Consider the following 16,530-nt stretch of genomic DNA (forward strand, 5'->3'; position numbering starts at 1 on the left):
CCTGCATGGCCCAGTCAGTTAAGCATCTGACTCTTGATCTCAGTCCAGGTCATAATCTCACAGTTTGTGAGTTTGAGCCCCACAGCCTGCTTGGAATTCTCTCTCCTTCTCTCTGCCCCTCCCCCATTTGTGCATGCACGTGCAAATGCTGTCTCAAAATAAACTTTTTTAAAAAAGATAAATATGTTTCTAATAAAAATATGTTTCTGTCTGTGCCAAATTTTGCACTATTCTTAACATAATGATAATATCAAGACTATCAGATAACAAATTTAAAATTTTCATATTATGAGTAAAAGAACCAAATTAGTTCTTTATCTAAAATTACCGGTTTACATACTTAAGCAGAGGACAGAGTACACTCTAAATTCTTTTTTTTATGGTATACTCTATCATTAAAAAAAATCCACAAAATTTTCCATCTGTTTTAAATAGCATATGAATGGATATGATGCTAATTGGCAGTACTTGATTTTTTTTTAAGCAATAAAATTTTATATATAAAAATAGCTGCTTCTGCATTGCTACTTCTCACTGCAAAGTTTGTGATTAACAAACATATTCAATAGAAAAGAGAATAGCATATAAGTAATACTTAAAAGTTGAAACAGTTTACCAACTAAGCTCAATAAAGCTCTTTACATTTTGACTTTAAAAAGGTAGGTGCACATTTATTTGTAATAAATTGATTTTTTTTAACAGAATATGAAGTTTACTGCCCCACATTAATAAACTCTGGCACTCATAGGCAGGTGAGAGCTAAGAGGATTCTAAGCCCAAGAGGAAGTACTGGCAAGAGTTCACATTATGAGTTCAGCTATAATGGAAACTGCATCGGAAGGCTCAAAAACGTATAATTAAAGGACAGACAAAAATCTTAGTCGTCATTAGTATCACTCTTTTCCACTTCTAATCCTACCTCCACTTTGAAAACCAAATCTTTGAATCCATCCTGTACCCTCTGGACAGGTAGTTATCCAAACTCTACTTGAATCCTTATTAATCCTTCTGGACAAAGGGTGGATTTATTGCTTTTGCTATTTTTCCTCTTTCTGGGACAGCTTCCAGGAGCAGTTGTTAGAGGCACAGGCATAGCATGTAGGTATGTCTCTTGCTGGAACAGAACTGTTTTTCTCTCCATGCCACTCCAGCCTCAGCCACCCTCAGCTTCCTCCTCAGCCCCCAGCAACAGCTTCTAGAACCATCTTCTTGGCCATTCCATCATCCATTTCTGAGATGCACTAACACCATACTTTGTGTGTGGTTGACTCCTGATCTTGAGGAACCATGAGCCACCAGATCATCCAGAATTATTCTTCTAAGGTGGGAGCTGCCATCAGCTGCCTGGTCAATCTGCATCTGTGAGCCTCACCCACCTGCCTCTCTCTGGACCTCTATTCTCATGGCCCGTGGCCCCTGGTGACTGTGCCATTTTTTCTAAGAGTTGGCAGAGAAGTTGGAGGGTGCCTAGTATCTCTCAAAGATGCAAAAACAGGGAGGCAAACAAGCTTTCTTCCTGGAGGTCCAGAAGCCATCCAGAGATAAGTGGGGGGTGAGGGGGCAGCCTGCAGGCCATGGAACCTGTCTTGGACCTGGAGAAGAGCCTGGCCTAGTCCTCAGTGGATTTGCAAGCCCTGGGTTCTCCTACACATACTCCCAACTCAGTGGCTTCCTAGAGAACCATTTCCTAGGCGGTTAACTGAAGCTCACCCAGAAGATGAGAAACCACCTGACCAAACTTCTCAGGCGGGCAGGCCTCAACCCTGGGTTGGCCGGCCTCATCCTCAGGCATGACTGAGAGCCTCTTGCATCTAGTAATGAGGGACCCACCTGTTGCATCCCCGCTGGCCTGCCTGAGCCTCTCCCTGCAGCCTGGAGGTAGCTTTTTAACTACTGTATAGCTTTTTCCCAAGCCAAGGACCAAGTGAAAATAATAACAGAGAAAGAAGAAAAGCCACCTACAAAAGACCTTTTTAAGAATAAAACCAAACAAGAGGCATCTGGGTGGCTCAGTCAGTTAAGCATCTGACTTCAGCCTAGGTCATGATCTCACAGTTCATGAGTTTGAGCCCCACATCAGGCTCTGTGCTGACAGCTTGGAGCCTGGATCCTACTTCAGATTCTGTGTCTCCCTCTCTCTCTGCCCCTCCCCAGCTCGTGGTTGCACTCTGTCTCTGTCAACAATACGTAAACTTAAAAAAAAATTTTTTTTAAAGAATAAAACCAAACCAAAGAAAACCACACACACGAAAGAAAGAAAGAAAGAAAGAAAGAAAGAAAGAGAGAAAGAGAGAAAGAAAGAATTTGTCATTGAGCAAAGATAGTCTGATTTTAAATTTGTTTTTATTAAAATACATTGTACATTTCATGGTTCACAGCTACTTATTTTTATGTGTTGCAAGTGAGGAATTTCCACAAAAACCTGTATCAACACTGAAGAATTAGTGTACATGGTCTCTATAGGTCTAAAATGTATTTTGCCTAGTTTTACTGACAGTGAAATTATTTCCCAGTGATTTTAAGAGCTGATCAAGACCCCCGTTCAAATGAGAGACTAAGTCAGTGCCTAAATTCTGACCAGAGTCAGTTCACAACCATACCCTTTCCTCAAAATCTACGACATGAAGGCAGATAGAGCATGTTCCAACCCAGCCCTCAGAAAGGGTTGGTTCCACTTTCTCATAGCGCTGCCACTGAGTTGGGAGGATATATATTCATAATTGAAAAAAGTCTGAATGACTAAAACCAAGAGCTTTATTCTATGGTGAGATAGCCATGATGTGGGTTCATGAAATAGTAAAATAGGAATAGTCCTTTTTTTGATAGGAGCATTTTCTTTGCTTAGGCCTTTCTGGACTAAACATTAGATTTGTTGTTTTGTAAGTTCCTTAAAATTAAAGTTCATAAATACTCCCTCAGGACCACAGTTCTTTCAAAACAGCCACCGTACACACTAATTTAAAATGCATGTTAACTAAGGTTGGGAGTAACTTTAGGTGAAAATGACTTCAGATAGTTGCTACAAGATGCTTTTCTCTTAGATACCAGTCTTGGAGGCAATCCAGTTGCGGTAGGCAGTCACTCGCATGTAGACACCTGGCTTATTGATTTTACCACATTCTTCTCCCCAGCTCACTATTCCAACAAGGTACCAAATATTTCGAGAATTAGGATGAACTAGTGGTCCTCCAGAATCACCCTAAATAAGACAAATAATATTTATCATTATGAGAATTAACTTCCAGATACTTTACTTACACTAAGTGATAAGCCCAGATAAAGTTTGTGACTCATCCTTCATACAGACCATAGGAAAATGTATGGTGTAAATCCCTGCATCACCCTTAACCTCACTTTTGGCCAGATTATATTCTCTGGGACTCTTTGGTGTTGACCTGAACCTTGCAGGCATGAGCTGATAAATTATCTAGTTCTATGAGAAACTAGTTAGCTAGTTCTAAGAGAAAGCTTTTGGGAAGCAAATATTATAGATGTACTTAGAAAACAGGGCTTTATATCTGAGAAAAGTAGCCAGAACCCTAGCCATGAGGAGGCTAAGAAGGAAAGAGAAATAGGCTGGAAGTAGATTAAAATTTTCTGAGACTGATCTTTTATTGAAATGTGATTAAGATTATGGACTGTGATCCTAGACTACTTTGGTTTATATGCCAGCTCTCCCAGTTACTACCTGTGTGATCTTGTGCCAATCACTTTACCTTCCTCTGCCTCGGTTTTCTCATCTATAAAGTGATAATGATAGTACCCACATCACAATGTTGTATGAGGATTAAATGAATTATTTGTAAAAAACTGCAATCAATGCTGGGCTCAGAGTAAGTCCAACTTAAGTGTTTGTTAAACACTTATAAACATATATTTCATGTAGTGGAGAATTACTTTAGCTGGAAGAGTTTAACAGGATTGTCAAAATGCAAATTAACTGAAGTATAGAAATTGTCTTTGTATTGATGACATTCATAAAATAATAGCAGTTATTTGTAACTGATGGTCAATGTGACTAGTGTCCAGACTTACCTGGCAGGCATCGATATTTCCTTCCAAGTACCCAGCGCATAGCATTGTGTCCAATACCATACCATAATATCCTTCCTGAGCATTACAGGTATTTGTGTCAATAATCTTCACAGATGCTTTCTGAAGTACCTCTGGGTATTTACCTAAAGGAAGTATACAAATTAGTAAAAGACCTGTTCTAAAACAGAGCAGGATGGAAAACTTGCTTTGTCCTCTGTGCATAAAACCTGTATTTGACTCTTGCCTACTCATTTCCCTCACCTGAACCAATGGAAAGGACATCTTCAAAGAATCATTTGAAATCTTTTAAATACTGCCTTTCTATGTCCTTATCTCTCTTCTTATATCTTTGAACCAGAACTTTCTCAGTTAGTTTCTCCAGGCTAGGGAATTTCTACAATCAATTGGTCTCCACAGAACATTCCACACCAAGGCAATTTGCAAAGCCATAAGTCCATACGCATCATTTCCTGAGATATTGCCTGGGAGAAGTAGGCATCCTGAAGTAAATGATGCCTTTGACTCTGTGCCTAGCCCACCATTTTTCGTGCTTTTGTACTGACACACTGTTAAATTTTCACTGGACTTACCATTATATGAAAGTGCTCCCCATCCTGTAACAACAACTCCTTCACCTGGTGGAAAAACCTGTGTGGCTTCAGGAAGACAAACTCGATGTACATCATTCTTGAATAAGACTTTTTTGGTGAGCTGTATAATTGCAATATCATCATGATGTTCACCCGGGATGTAGTCTTCATGAACTATGATTTGTTGAATATGATGTTGCATATAGGGGGGATTTACTCTGGTGCCAAAGCTGACAGTATAGTTTTTTGGATTGTTTGTCCTGAAAGAGCAAAAATTATATATTTTGTATTTATTTCAAAATAGTAGAAACATGGCCTTCATCTACTGTACTTTTTAATGACATTAATATTCCCTTGTGCCATAGCTCATTAGCAGTGATACAATCTGATTTTTTTCATAAATTAAAAAACTGTTTGAGTCCCTCCCTATACCATATACTGTGTAAAGCAGTGGGGATATAGAAATAAAAATTAATAGCCATACCTTCCAGAAACTTAAATATAACGAAGGATGGGCATAAACACAGACAGTTCTAATTGCTTAAGTGATTTGTGTATAATTAGTGGGACAAGAAAACAGGTGGACTTAAATCTGCATGCTCTAGGGAACAGATATTTCTTTTTTTTTATATGAAAATTATTGTCAAATTGGTTTCCTTACAACACCCAGTGCTCATCCCAACAGGTGCCCTCCTCAATGCCCATCATCCATTTTCCCCTCCCTCCCACCCCCCCATCAACCCTTGTTTATTCTCAGTTTTTAAGAGTCTCTTACGGTTTGGCTCCCTCCCTATCTTTTTTTCCCCTTCCCCTCCCCCATGGTCTACTCTTAAGTTTCTCAGGATCCACATAAGAGTGAAAACATATGGTATCTCTCTTTCTCTGTATGACTTATTTCACTTAGCATAACACTCTCCAGTTCCATCCGTGTTGCCACAAAAGGCCATTTATCATTCTTTCTCATTGCCAAGTAGTATTCAGATATTTCTTAAGGAAAGTAGCATTTTGGATGAGACCATAGAGCTGGGTCAGAGTTGCCTAAAAAATGAGAAGGGGATGGTATGTGCAGAAGGTGAGGAAGCTATGAAACAGGATGATGTGTTTTAGCAACTATGAGTAGTTAAGGATGTCTGCAGTATAAAGTGATGAGAGATAAGAATCATGTGAGAAAAAAATGCCATATCAAGAATGAATGACTCTTCCCATGCTTACAGGTAATGCAGGAAAATCTTAGATTGGCTTCCCATATAATTTGTTTTCCAAACCAGGACACTTGAGAAGAGAGCTATTGATAATTAACTGAGATAACAAGTGTGAACTGGCCCAGTTCCAGTCTTTGGTCTCCCTATCCTTGAGCAACATGATGAACTTACTTTTGAAAGCAGTGAGCTGCAGTCACCAGGTGTCTTTCACTGATCAAAGATGCCCCGCAGTAGTGTCGGCCATTCTTTTTGAGAGTTGCTTGCCAAGGCCATTCTCCCTTCTGAGCATTGGAACCTCCTTTGATTCTATCATACGTAGCTGACATCCTTGCTCGTGTCCCACAGCCTGTCAGAGTCAGTTTTGTTCCATTGAGAGTAGGAAGACACTTGTTTGATTATAAAGCAGAAACTGAGCTGAGTTATTCTTGTATGGTTCTATCTGACAATATCTTGCACTGAAGAGAACAGGATGTAATCTGCAAAGGAATCACTAGCAACCCCTAGATCACCTCCATACCCAGCACAGTATCTCCAAGATACCTCAGCACCTGGAGAATATGAGAGCTCTGGGAGGCAGATAAAGTCACAGTTAAGTCCATGGGCTCTGCAACCAGACTCCCTGGTTTGAATTCTGACCACACCATTCACAAGCTGGTTGAATTTAGGCAAATTATTTCACTTCTTTGTGCTTCAGTTTCCCCAACTCTAACATGGAATGATAATAAATAATATCTATCTTTAGGATTATTGTGAGGATTAAATGAGTTGTATGTAAGGTACCTAGTTAGAATTGTAACTAGCCAACAGTAACAAATCTTGACTGTTATGTCTTAGATCATCTCACACATTGAATTAAGAAGATCTGAACTTACGGTTGTTGATAATCTTTTCAGCATCAACCTTACTGATTTCTGAAATAGAACAAAAAGCTCATGGTAAATATAATACCTAGCATAAGCCATTGACCTTGGAGACAATGGAGTAAGATGCTAGCTAGGTTCAGCAGAGAGGAGGTCAGAAATAATTTTGAATCTCAGGAGAAAATGTTAGTAGAAAGGAGAGAATATTGGTTTATTTGAATTGTTCTTTTACTATATGCAAATGTATGATATGGAAATACCACTTCCATAGCTCCAAATGAGAGACTTCATTTTTATTTAATTGGAATATAATCTTTATCATCTAAGGTGGAAAACGGTCAGTATCTTTTCTTAGAAGATCAAAAAGACCCACAAGTGAAACTGATTCCTGTCAGTAGACAAAAATAACTTAAAAACTGACCTGTCTTGTAATGGCAGATTGTTTGATATTTTTGAAGTTTATAGGAGATCATGAAAATATATACAAGACACACTGTTACTTATAAGGACTGTTCAAAGTCTTACTATTTGCTTTATAATCAGAAGCAGCTTTTCTCCCAGAAGTGCTTTAAAGTGTGGTATTATTATGATTTGATTATAATGTTTTTAGTAACGAAGAATACAAATTATTGCTCTGAAATAAAATAATGGTCTATTCATTTAAAAAATTCAGGATCGGCTTTGTTCCTGGTACTTGTGATATATGTTAGAAATAAAAAGATGAAATAACACTGCTCCTATTTAATTCATAAGCTTACCCTTGAGCCTAAGAGAATTAGGATCTGTAGTCAGAGAGCCTGCGTGGTTTCTCAGCATCTGATGTAAGACACTTTCAATTCTTCTTCTGGTGTTTTCCTTCATTGATCTGGGAGCCTTGAATATCAGCCATATATGTGCAGTTAGACTGTTGTTATGAGGACTGGAAGCAAGATAAGTATGTTTCAACAAGATAAGCATATTTCTTATGTTGCTAAGAAAATAGCATTTCCTTCCTCATTCCCTGATCTTTCATATTTTTGTATCTTGTCTTTTTATGGGTTTGTGCAGTACCTTCACTTTTGGTTAATCACAGGATCATCCATCTGCCTACATTTACCTGGTGACAGTATGCAAGCAGCTACAGCATTCATCTTAGAGGACAAGTAGTTCTACAAATCTGAAAAGTAGGAAAGGCCTGCGGCACAGGGTGGAAATATCATGTGAGAACTGGGCTCGCTTATTCATGTATTCATCAATCATTTATTGGGCAACTGCTATAGACAAGTGACTGGAATGGGTGCTAGTCGGTGATGCAAGCGTGACTAAGACATGGCACCTACCCTCCAAGAATTTCCAGATTTCTAGGAAATTAGACATGTATACAAATGACTACAATAAATGAGGCAGAAGGGATAATATTTATTTTGTCTTATCTGCAAATAGAGGAAGGATAAGTTATTTTTTATTTAAAGAATTAGAGTAATTTTCATGAAAGAGGTGGCATACACACTGGGATTTAAAGTGTTTTTATCACTACTTCAACATCAAGCAGACAATTTCATCAGGTAGAGAAGAGTAACACTCCAGAATAACTGGCTAGCGATAATTAATTTGCATTTACTGGGGATCTGCTGTGTTCTAGGTACTTATTTTCACATTTATTGTCACACTTAGACTTCACAACAAGCCTGCAGCATGGGTGTCATTGTCTTCATTTTGTAGACAAGGAAAAACGGAGGCTCTGACAGGTTACCTAATAGGCTCAAGATTATACAGCTACTAAACTCAAATCAGATTCAGTACAACTGACTCTATAACCCAGAGTCTTTACACTGTTTTGTCTCCCTGTGCCAGGTCACAGAGACAGCAGTGTCTAAGAGATTGGGCTCAGATGGAGGAGGACTTTTAATGTGAGCCAAGAGATAGAAGTAAAGAGAAGTTGTTGAATAAAACTGTGCTTGAGGAAGATGAACCTGACCATGTCATTCAGGGAAGATTTGTTTGGAATTCAGATAGGGGTAAGCAACCCAAGAAGGTGACGGGTGGACATGTAGGAATTGTCAAACAGCTTTGAGGATAGTGTCCAAAGTGGCATTTTTATGCTTTGGCTCTCCCTGACAGATGATTAACCTTTTGGCATATAAATCAGTAATCAGTGCTAGGAAGCACTCAGCTCATGCAGGTTTGATTATCATAGAAAGGGGTGTCAAAATGAAAACGTCTGTCCTGTAGCCTCTCCATCGCTTCCTTTGGAAGTGATTGCAGTGGTTGCAGACTTCTCTGAAAGATACCTGGGCCCTTCAATTTTAGCTCCCATCTCTTTCCAATACTAAAATCATCTCTCAAGGTTAATTGTAGTGGAGATCTTGATGTGTTCTGCAATTCCAGGAGTCCCATGAATTCCAGGAGCAGGCATAGCTGGTGACACTGATGAAGGTAAAAGCAATAATTGCCTTCACTGGAAATGTGTTTATTTACAAATCTTTCCATACACATTACCTTCTTTGACCCTAAGTGCATTTACATGAGAGAGGCAGCGAAGGTGCTATGACAGTATTTCACAGAGAGGTAAATAGAGTCAAAGTGATTTAATGACTCTGGGATTACTAAGTGGTAAAGACTGGGATCAAGTTGCCTAACTTCTGTTCTAGGCCTCCCTCTGCTATTACCTGCTACTCTAAACCCACATACGATAGCTATTTTACTTCTTGTTATGGTGACTACAAGGACTTCCTTGACATCAAAGCCTGATGTAGATATGCTCTTTTCTACCCTAAAAGAACTCTAGGGTATTTCCACAAGGTGTCTGGCTGATTTGCAAGTAGAAGGACATGAGTCATTAAATAGATTTACATAAGACCAAAAAAGGAAAAAGAAAGACATGAGAAAACAGGGTCTGTATTTATACAACTACTAAATAAAAATTTTAGACTATCAAACATTGGTCTAAGGGATCACCTACTATTTGCTAGACATAAAAACTTAAGAAGCTTGAGTGATGAGGCAATTATAATTTAACGCATTATATGAATAACAAATTCTCAATAGATCTAGTGGATAAAACTAGATAGCCCCATCTTTGCTTTGGTTTTATATTGAACAATTAGTCTGGCATTTAACTTACGATAATACTGTATTAGTAACTTATTGGCTAATGACTGTGACATTTCACAGAGGTGCTTGAAATATGTATGTATGAATGAGTTGATCTCTTTTCTAACTGCTATTATTAGTTACTTACACCAGTGTGATGACTTGAGAATTGATATATTGTCTGTAAATGCTAGAACTTTGAAATGCATCAACCATCTGTTAAAGAGAACAGAATCAAACGTCATATTCCAATAATATATTTGTATTTCAGAGAACTAACAATGAAATAAATATAGGAAAATACCAGTTTACCTTAGTCTCAAGAATTTTGCTAAGATAGTTATTTTCTGGTGATGTCTCTCTTTGATAATTTCTGTTGTATGGGATATCCAGCACTTCGAAGCTACCTTGATAATAGTAAGTCGTGTTTTCTGTGAGATAAAAACATCATCCAAGAATTATTTAGGTGAAATGGATTTCAAATGCAGATACAAATTACATAGTAATATCAACTAGTAAATATTGTGTTCATATTAGACATTGATAAAGCCTGTGAATCTTTCTGGCACAGCCGGTTAGATATCCTGGGCATTGTGAAAAGTGTTTACGGGACCAATAATGCAGCATATATAGATATAGACAAAAGTCAGCAAGAAGAGTAATATCTTGATTGAGACAGATAGAACTATATACTGTAAGTGAGATTTCTGTCGTATAATTATTAAACTATGAGTAAAAATAGTTACCATTTATTAAGTATGTACCATGAGAAGATACTTTATAAAAGAACATATGAAGTATACCCCTTTTTTTTCTGGAAAAATGTAGTGTTGAGATATTCAGTAACTTGACTAATATCATATGGATACTAAAAGCCAAGAATCAACAAAAATTCGATTTGAGTACAAAGACTACACCTAATCCATTTTATTTCCTTAAATTCTCATAGATACTAAGATGCCTATCAGAGGTAAGACGTGTGATATATCTTACCTCTAATATGTGATAGATACTAAGCACTTAGAAATATTCTAGATGCTATATAACAACACCTAGCGTATAGTAAGCACTGAATAAATATTAATACTATTGTGCAATATGATCATTGCTTTTGAAGACTATGTGATGGAAGTGACAGGCTCAATATGGTTGAAATCATTACACAAGGTACTAATAAGGATATAATGAAAAACATTAATCATCTAATTGCAGGTTCTATACAAATGCAGAGAAGGAAAGCACCATAATTAAAATGAAATATGACTTTCTATTATAAGTGGTGAAAATATTTTACAGTGAGAAGTGTGATAAAAAAAGAAGCCAGAAATGTCTAAACAAAATGCTGAAAATGGGTTGTTTATGAATAATAATTTGTGAACCAACACTGCTAATTATAGTTAGTTTGTCTGGGGATCATGGATCTTTTACTATAGAGACCGAATTTTGCAATGGTAGCTTATTAGATTTTAACATAAGTAGTAAAACATAGATCTTTAAACTATTCAACTTTCTTTTTTTATAATTCAGTGTTCATAGTGTATCTTTCAGTTCTTTATTTAGATTCCTAAATATTTCTACCTACTATGATAATTAGGCTGCCATGAATATTCCTCAGTGTAGACTAATAAATTGACAAGATACAAACTTTTTATTACAACTGCATGGAACACTTTTCCAAGAGCCAGTGCATAAACTAAACATTTAATGTCTAAGACATTAAGACTAAGAAACCATACCCTAAAACAAGGAATTGAGTATTAATTTAATTCCACACAGCATTCAGCCACAGAGATGGCTCACTATGCTGAGGTCACTGTGAAATCAGTCACTGAGATCTGTTGGTACCTGATGAAATGAAAACAACCCTTAGGGATGAGATATCCATAAGGCACATCTGCACCTTATGATTGATATTCCCATTTCTATAAGTGGTTCAAATGCCAATATGAATTGAGATGGATAAGGGACAGAAAGAAATTGTTTTATGACTTTTTCATGACTTGATTACTTAGAAGTTATTTCTATAAAGAAAACTTACAACTTACATGTAACACACACATACAAACATACACACATTTTTGGTTTTGGTTTTGTGCAGTGTTTTGAAGTGCGATAATATTTTAAGCATAAATTATGAGAACACTTCTATTTAAATCTGACAGAGTTAAGGCATTTCTTTTATGTTCTCCTTCCTCTAACTTATAAAAACACCCAAAGACAAGGGTAAAGGGCTCATTTCCAAGGAAGCAAAAGAAAGACACAACTCCAGGCTAAAAACTATGAAGCAAATATTCCCCCAAATGTGAAATATAAACTAGGCTGAAAAATGATACATATCAGAGATACATCTCCTCACAAGCTGAGTTCATTGAGGATTTTTCTAAATTCTCAATGACTCTGTTATTACTGTAATGAGACTTCAGGGCCTGGAAAAAAGACAAGGAATATTTCCAAAGGTCCTATTTTGACCCTGCAGAATGACAGCAGTGAAAATAAATGTGAATCCATAGTAATGTGCCATTTTTATTATATGTGCTCTAATCTCCCGGTTAAGGCAACCTTCTGGAGGTGAGTTGGGATGAACAAAGGAGAGACGTCAGGATCACTATATTATAGTTCAGAGAGTCTGTATATTAAGGAGCTTTCCTCAGGGCTACCCCAGCTTCTTGTGTTAAAAACTGAAGACAAGTGTTCCATGGAGTTAAAATAACAGATTGCATAAGAGAATGTTTGAGATGATGAATCAAAATATAAGCTGCAAACTCCCTATGTCCCACCCCTAGAATCACTTCCCATAGTATTCTTTAGAAAACATCTAGTAATTATGATTGCAAATGAAGTATTATAAAGGTTGAGAATATAAAAAGAATAATATTGCTAACAAACTACTGGGAAGTTGGGAGAAAAATGAGCAGTGTAAGCATATGCTGATTTTCTTGTCTTTCTTGTCTTAGTATTTTAATTACAAGGTAACACATATTAATACCAACTTGGTAGATTACTTTTTCTGCCTATCAACTGTCTATCTGTGTATTCATGTCGCTGTATCATATATATTCTTTTACTTGTGTATATACAAAAGATGTCTGCAATAGGGAGCTTGGCAAATGCTTCTTTCTGGGATCTTGGGTCACTGATGGCCATTTTAAAGGAACATAGAGGGGTGCCTGTGTGGCTCAGTTGGTTAAGTGTCTGACTCTTGAATTTGGCTCAGTCATGATCTCATGGCTCGTGAGATAGAGCCCCGCTTGGGGCTCTGTGCTGACAGCACAGAGCCTGCTTGGGATTCTGTCTCTCCCTCTCTCTCTCTCCCCTTCCCCTGCTTATGCTCTCTCAAAATAAATAAAATAAACTTTTAAAAAAATAAAGGAAGACAGATAATTTATTATTTGCAATTATCTCTTTGTCTTTGGTAGAAATGTAAATAAAGTTTACAACAAACTGAAATAAATAAAAATGTGTTCTTTACCAACCTACTGCCAGAAAATGAACCAGGAGACCAATGGTTATTCCCAGGATTGCCAACACTCCGAACACAATCAGTGCAATCATCCATAGTGGCAAAGATGGACGGGAAGCTGTGACTGGTCTGCAAGTAAAGGATATCAAAAAAAAAAAAAGTCACAGACACTCCAAATCTTTACTCTTGCTCACCCTTATTGGCTCAATTTAGGCATAGGGGTAGCAAAAGATATATGAAGAAAGGACAGGAAAGGGAAGGTAAGGAAAGGGAAGGGAAAAAGTAAGAAAGAAAGAAAGAAAAACGAGGAAGGGGAGGAAGAGAAAGAAGGAAAGAAATTTACAATTAAACTTCTTTGGATCTGTGCTGTGAAATTATTTTTCAGGAATACGATAATGTCAAGTTATCTATACTTAGCATCTAGTTGTCTCCCATGACCAATGGGGTAGTGACAGAGTTAGTATCAACTAGTGAAGACCTTGCCAGGTTGGGGAGGAAGAAGAGAGGAAAATAGAAATGTCTTATAAGTTCTTTATGCCAAAGCTTATCATAATTTTTGAATTATGATCACAATTCTATTTTATTATGTCCTTGTTATATCCAGAGAACACAGGCAAATATGAAGTGCTATATTGGGGGAGAGCAGTGTCCATCTTTCTTGCTAGCTTACTAGCCAGGAATTCAATTTTCTTGCTGCAAACTGTCATGGATTAACCAAAGATAAAGCTGGACAGTATAACGTCTAATTTTAAATGTCAATTTTAGCTAGGCTATGGTGCGAGGTTGTTTGGTCAAACATGAGTCTACATGTTGCCATGAAAGTATTCTGTGGCTGAAATAAACATTTCTAATCAGTTGACTGTAAGGAGATTACCCTCTGCAAGTGGGTGGGCCTCATTCAATCAGGTGAAGGCCATAAGAGCTAAAACTGAGATTTTCATCAGAAGAAAAAAACAGTCTGCCTTGGAAGTATGACATAGAAATCCTGCCTGAGTTTCCAGCCGTGCTAACTTTACAACTGTGTGAAGCTACCTTAGGTACATAGATATATCTTATGTTTATGTATCTATATATTTGTATAGATCTATTATCTATCATCTATTGATAGAGAAAAGGAGAGAAAGAGAGAGAGGAGGAGGAGGCAATAGAGACAGAAAGAGATATCCTCTTGTTTCTGTTTCTCTGGAAAATCCTGATATGGAGGCAACAACAAGGACTTTGTTGCCACACAAAGGTTTTGAGATTTTGTCTTAAATATTGGGGCTCCTCCAAGTATGGTTGGAGGATGGCTTTTATCAAAATCACCTGAGAGTGGTTGTTACATATGCAGATTATGGTATCCTACCCCAGATCTAATTAACTCAAATTCCCAAAAGAGTCTGAGAATCTTCAGTTTAACACTGTTAGTGATACAGATTCTTACTAAACTGTATGCTATCTTCATGGCAAAACTGGAAAACTTTAATATAGCTGGACATATTGTGAGAGTTTTCAGATTAGAAGCGGCATTGGAGAGGAGTATGTATGATGTATTAGGTCTCAGATAAAAATAAATTGGGTTGATACTTCCAGGAGAACAAGTTTGTTGTTGTTGTTGTTGTTGTTGTTGTTTTAAATACATCCTCTACGGAGTTTTTTCCACTCTCTTTAAAAATGACTTCATACTTCTCCTTTTTACCTCAAACCTCCAGCACCATTTGCCCCATTCTCAAGCTTAGCTGGTAACCTTACTTCCTAGTCCACTGAGAAAATGAAAAGCATCAGAAGAGAATATTTACAACTCCATCATCACATTTGTGAACTTCTCTTCATCTGTACCCCACATCCTTCTTTTTCCTCGTGTTTCCACATATAAATTGTGCCCCTGACTTAAGACAAGCCCTCCACCATCTCATCTCATTCCAAGCCTGTTTCTAATCTATGTTTCAGCCATTTCAAACTACTCAGAGTTCCACAAACAACCAGACTCTTCCACACCTCCATGGCCTTGCACGCTCTGGTCCTTCTGCCTAAAATGTCTGCCTCAAGCCTACCCAGTGAGCCCCCACTCAAACTTTATCCTCAACTCTGTCATCTCCTCTTTCTTGAGGCCTTCCATGGCTCACCCTAATATGGATCTACACTGAGAGTATTTTTTATTTTTACATGGCAGTCTTTTCACCTCTGGTCGAGGTCTTGTTATCATCTGGCCCATGTCATTATTTGTTATTCATGATGTTATTATTTTATACGCAGGCCATTTTGTGGTGTCTAGCACATTATTGATAATATTTGTTGAAATAGTATATAAATGAAGCCAAGGGATATCAAGGACAATGAGACTCTGAAGGATAAATAGATCAGAAGGTTACAAATTATGGAAGGCCTTCAGTGCTAATCAGAAGAGATTTTGATTTTATCTGGTGGAAATGAGGACATGCAGTGCTTAGGAAGATGAATCTTCAGTCTGGATAATTGTAGTTTAAAGGAGGGAGAAAAATGAAAGGGGAGGACCAATGAGCAAAGAGGCTAATATAATCAATGGGAATGGAATGATAGCATTCTGGATTGTGGTAGTAAGAAAAGAAACAAAGTGATGAATTTGAGAACATTTACAGTAGAATCTTTGTCAGAATTTGGTAATTAGTTAGCTATGTTTGTAAAGAATAGGTAAAAGAGAGTCAGATGAAGCCTAAGAGATATGTATCTGGAATTTAAGAGACATTTAAATTTCTAGTACACAAATGGAGATGTCACACCAGTAGTTAACTGAGGAACCATAGTTGGGGTTAATTTAGGATTCATCTGAAAACAGGGAACAAACAAAGCTGTGAAACTGAATTAGTAAATTACAGTGCTTGTTATATAAAACATAGTACAGAATCGACACTTCTCTTTCCAAGGCAAACATTTGTTTCCATTCTGACTACAACTAATTTATCTCCATGTTTCGTGGCTTTCCTGAATTTCACAGTCTCATTGTTTGAAATCACTCAAAAGACTTTAAATTGTCAGCATATGTTCCTTAACTGTCCAATTCAAAATCTTGTCCACCTTTCAGAGATGGGTAAGTACTTACCTCATCTCCTAGGCATTTGGCTCCACCAAGACTACTTTGCTCACTGCTTGATTCTCTAATCTTTGCTCCACACCCTTTCCTTACTTTTCTGTCTCCCATAAACTCTCACGAATTACTTTTCTTAGGAGTGTCTTAACTGGGGATATACTGGTACATTTCTTGTTTTGTCTAGTTTTATTTTTAGAACTTTACCTCCGGACACGACTTCATATAGATTTGGGCAATTTTTTTCTTTTATCTTTGCAATCTGTTT

The 16,530-nt window shown here is 37.3% G+C and overlaps 1 protein-coding gene across 1 annotated transcript; it reads right to left on the reverse strand.

Moving 5' to 3' along the window:
* Positions 1-2,784: 2,784 nt before the first annotated feature.
* LOC132693086 (transmembrane protease serine 11B-like protein) lies at positions 2,785-16,282 on the reverse strand. The gene is made up of 10 exons (XM_078445160.1): positions 16,278-16,282; positions 13,233-13,348; positions 10,072-10,190; positions 9,908-9,975; positions 7,446-7,606; positions 6,700-6,738; positions 5,999-6,173; positions 4,626-4,885; positions 4,036-4,178; positions 2,785-3,199 (listed from the first exon to the last, which is right to left on the reverse strand). Exons 1-10 carry the CDS (start codon positions 16,280-16,282, stop codon positions 3,038-3,040), a joined length of 1,248 nt encoding a protein of 415 aa, XP_078301286.1. The 3' UTR covers positions 2,785-3,037.
* Positions 16,283-16,530: the final 248 nt, after the last annotated feature.

Source organism: Panthera onca, chromosome B1, assembly GCF_046562875.1.
Source record: "Panthera onca isolate mPanOnc1 chromosome B1, mPanOnc1 haplotype 2, whole genome shotgun sequence".
NCBI classification, from domain to species: Eukaryota; Metazoa; Chordata; class Mammalia; order Carnivora; family Felidae; genus Panthera; species Panthera onca.

What these genes read in the sequence shown, in the direction of transcription:
- LOC132693086 (XM_078445160.1), bottom strand. An exon ending in TCTCAAGTCATCACACTGGT is followed by an intron (nt 7,607 to 9,907) that starts GTAAGTAACTAA and finishes TCTTGCTTCCAG; the next exon opens with TCCTCATAACAACAGTCTAA. An exon ending in TGAAAAGATTATCAACAACC is followed by an intron (nt 6,174 to 6,699) that starts GTAAGTTCAGAT and finishes TGACTCTGACAG; the next exon opens with GCTGTGGGACACGAGCAAGG.